Genomic DNA, 3235 nt, shown 5'->3' on the forward strand with positions numbered 1-3235 from the left:
TTTTTTTGAGATGGAGTTTTGCTCTTGTTGCCCAGGCTGGAGTGCAGTGGCGCAATCTCAGCTTACTGCAACCTCCGCCTCTTGGGTTCAAGCCATTCTCCTGCCTCAGTCTCCCAAGTAGCTGAGATTACAGGCAAGCACCACCAAGCCTGGCTAATTTTGTATTTTTATTAGAGATGGGGTTTCACCATGTTGATCAGGCTGGTCTCAAACTCCTGACATCAAGTGAGCCACAGCGACTAGCCTCATCCTTTCTTAACCCACAGCTCCACCTTTTGGGTTGTCCCTGTGGTGAGAGGCTTTAGGGAGGTATATGAGTGTTTCCTGAGCCCTAAACTTGGTAATGGCAGAAGATAATTTAGGGACTCAGGCAGCTCTGGTCTGTTTCCCAAAAGGCCCTTAAGGCAGAACTTAAGTACAGTCCTGCAAAGACACCGCATCAGCATTGGCACCCCAGAAAGGTCACACTGGACAGATAATAATGCTGAAACCCTACTATGGCTCTCCCTATTCCCCATTGCTTTGGGATGCAGGGTGTCCAGTGGCTGATTTGCAAGGGTCCTGTGACTCTCAGAGTAAGTACCCTTCTTCTCTTCTTCATGCTCCTAGGTACTAGACAGCCTGCTGGCTCAGTATGGTACAGTGGAGAACTGTGAGCAAGGTAAGAGTGGGCCGGGCATGGGGTGGTGCTCATGGTGGGGGCTGGAGGAGTTCGGTGTGTCTGCTCTGTTTCTCTTTCCATGAGCGAATCTACATTGCAAACCAAAAGAAGAAAGATAGAATGTGTTACCCAGTGAGTTACATTGGATTGGGGGCCTGGACTCCTGGCCTCGGCCTTGGGTCTTGGTTATCTGTGGAACTGGGTTTCTTTTCTGTTTAGCAGAAAGCTTGAACAAAGCCACTCCTTCCCCACATGGAGACTCCAGGCTCTTAGGGATCAACCAAAGTAGAAATGGCTATTCTAGGATTTTAGAAATAGTCTTAGAACAGAAATCTTGCATTCAACCTGAGTTCCTCAGCAGCCATTTTACTTTAAAAGCTTCATGTTTTCTTGTTTTTGGCTGGAATAATCAACTGATTGTCTGTTTTTAGAAGGTCCGATTGGTAGCAACATATGTCTTTGGTCAATTAAAATAAAAGGCAGAGGATTTATGACTTAGTTAATATACTTAGTTTGCTAGGTAAGCAAAATCTTTTGAAGAGTAGGCCTACAGAAGGAAAAATGATAAAGAATTCTAGGTCATAAAAAGTTTACCAGCTGGGTGCAGTGACTCACACCTGTAATCCCAGCACTTTGGGAGGCCAAGGTGGGAGGGTCTCTTGAGCCCAAGAGTTTGAGACTAGCTTGGGAAACAATGAGACTCCATGTCTACAAAAAATTAGCTGGGGGTGGTGCATACCTGTAGTCGCAGTCACTATGGAGGCTGAGGCAAGAGGATTGCTTGAGCCCTGGAGGTCAAGGCTGCAGTGAGTTGTGATTGTGTCACTGCACTCCAGCCTGGGTGACAGCAAGACCCTCTCTTGTCTCGAAAACAAAACAAAACAAGTTTTGTCCATTTAGTAATGGAAAAAAGTTTCTCCATTACAAGGGTTATAAGTTCTTTTCTAAGGAAATGATTTTAAATAAAATGAAGTGATTTTGGTTGGACATAAGGTAGTTTTTAGGTAGATAAGATACTGGGTTAGGTTTGGAGATCTTCAAGAAACAAATAGATCATCACTTGGTTTGAGATTTAAATGTTCCTCTGCAAATTATTTGTGGAAAGGGGCAAGCTATAAATGATTACAAATGATGAAAATCTTTACCCACCCAAGAGTAAACTGCTAAATCTATCAAACAGGTTCTAACCTGCTCTAATCCTGTAGCTTGCCTTTTATCTTAAATGCCAGGATACAACAGGACTCACTGATAACTACTGCCCAGTACTGTTCACAGTTTAGACTAATGAATAAATTACTCCTGGACAAATAGAGAGTAAGATTGAGCAGTGGCTTGGGAGCAAGTGCATGGTGAGTTCACTAAGAGGCGTATAAGGAGTCAACACTAGTTTAAATTTATCCAAGGCTCACCAGGGAGTGGTATCTGGAAAGGATATCTGCTACCTGGAGAGAACAGTATGGGAAATGTTTGACTTTGTTAGACAATAGAGAAAGTCCTTGAGTCTGCTCAAAAGTCACTTTCTGAATGAGGTCCATTCTTTTCACCCATCCCATCTTCTTTCATCTGATTTATATTTCTCTATAGCAGTCAACACTGTCAAATATTCTATAGAATTTGCTTATTTATTATGCTTATTGTTGTTTCTCTCCATAAGCTCCACGAAGGCAGAGGTTTTGTTGGTTTACTAGTGTATTTCCAGTCACTGGAAGATTGTTCTTGCAGAAGCTTCCTTACCACTGAGGAGGGAGAGACCTACTGATAAAGGCCAAAGCAGTTAAGAGTGGTCTGGGGCCAAGTGTGGTGGCTCATGCTTGTAATCCCAGCACTTTGGGATGCTGAGATGGGAGGAATAGCATTAGCCCAGGAGTTAAAGTCTGCAGTGAACTCTCATCACGCCACTGTACTCCAGCTTGGATGACAGATTCTTTGAACTGAAGTTTGTGGCCAAGTGCCTTATCTGTCCTCAGTGTTGTGGGGGCAGAGGCTTGACTTAAGTCAGGGTCCCCCACCCCATGGTTGAGCAAGTCCGGGGACCCAAATTCACAAGACATTGATACAGGAGAAAGGTTAACTTTATTTATTTTAGAGACCAAGTCCAGCTCTGTCTCCTAGGCTAGAATACAGTGTGATCATAGCTCACTGTAGTCTCAAACTTCTAGGCTCAAGTGATCTCCTGCTGCTTCAGCCTCCCAAGTAGCTAGGACTACAGGTGTATACTACCACACCTGGGTGACTTTTTAAATTTTTGTAGAGACAGAGTCTCCCTGTGTTGCCAGGCTGGTCCCAAATTCCTGACCTCAAGTGATTCTCCCACCTCAGAAGGTTAATTTTAATAATTGTAAGTGAGAAATATGTGTTCAGACTACTTGGGATTCTAATGTCAGCTTGCCAAACCATTCTAGTTAGAGCCAAGAACTTTGATGGGATCAATGGCTAGCATCCTGAGGCTACAATGGCCACATCCAAGACAGGAAATCTTTTCCCCTGGAAAACATGCAAATTCTTTTATTTTCTTTCTAGACTTCTACAGCCACTCCTGTCAGTCCATTTAGCTGGATTTTTTTTTTTTTTTTT

At 43.6% G+C, this 3235-nt stretch overlaps 1 protein-coding gene across 2 annotated transcripts in view; it reads left to right on the plus strand.

Moving 5' to 3' along the window:
• The window catches only part of IGF2BP1 (insulin like growth factor 2 mRNA binding protein 1), a 54340-nt gene that overhangs the window by 31370 nt on the left and 19735 nt on the right, over positions 1 to 3235 (plus strand). For both annotated transcript variants that reach the window (XM_017540064.2, XM_017540065.2), the window contains exon 5: positions 610 to 661. In XM_017540064.2, coding sequence (XP_017395553.1) covers positions 610 to 661 — 52 coding nt within the window. The remainder of the gene's footprint in view (positions 1 to 609; positions 662 to 3235) is intronic.

The sequence above is a fragment of the Cebus imitator genome, unplaced genomic scaffold (genome assembly GCF_001604975.1).
Source record: "Cebus imitator isolate Cc_AM_T3 unplaced genomic scaffold, Cebus_imitator-1.0 Scaffold123, whole genome shotgun sequence".
Classification (NCBI taxonomy): domain Eukaryota; kingdom Metazoa; phylum Chordata; class Mammalia; order Primates; family Cebidae; genus Cebus; species Cebus imitator.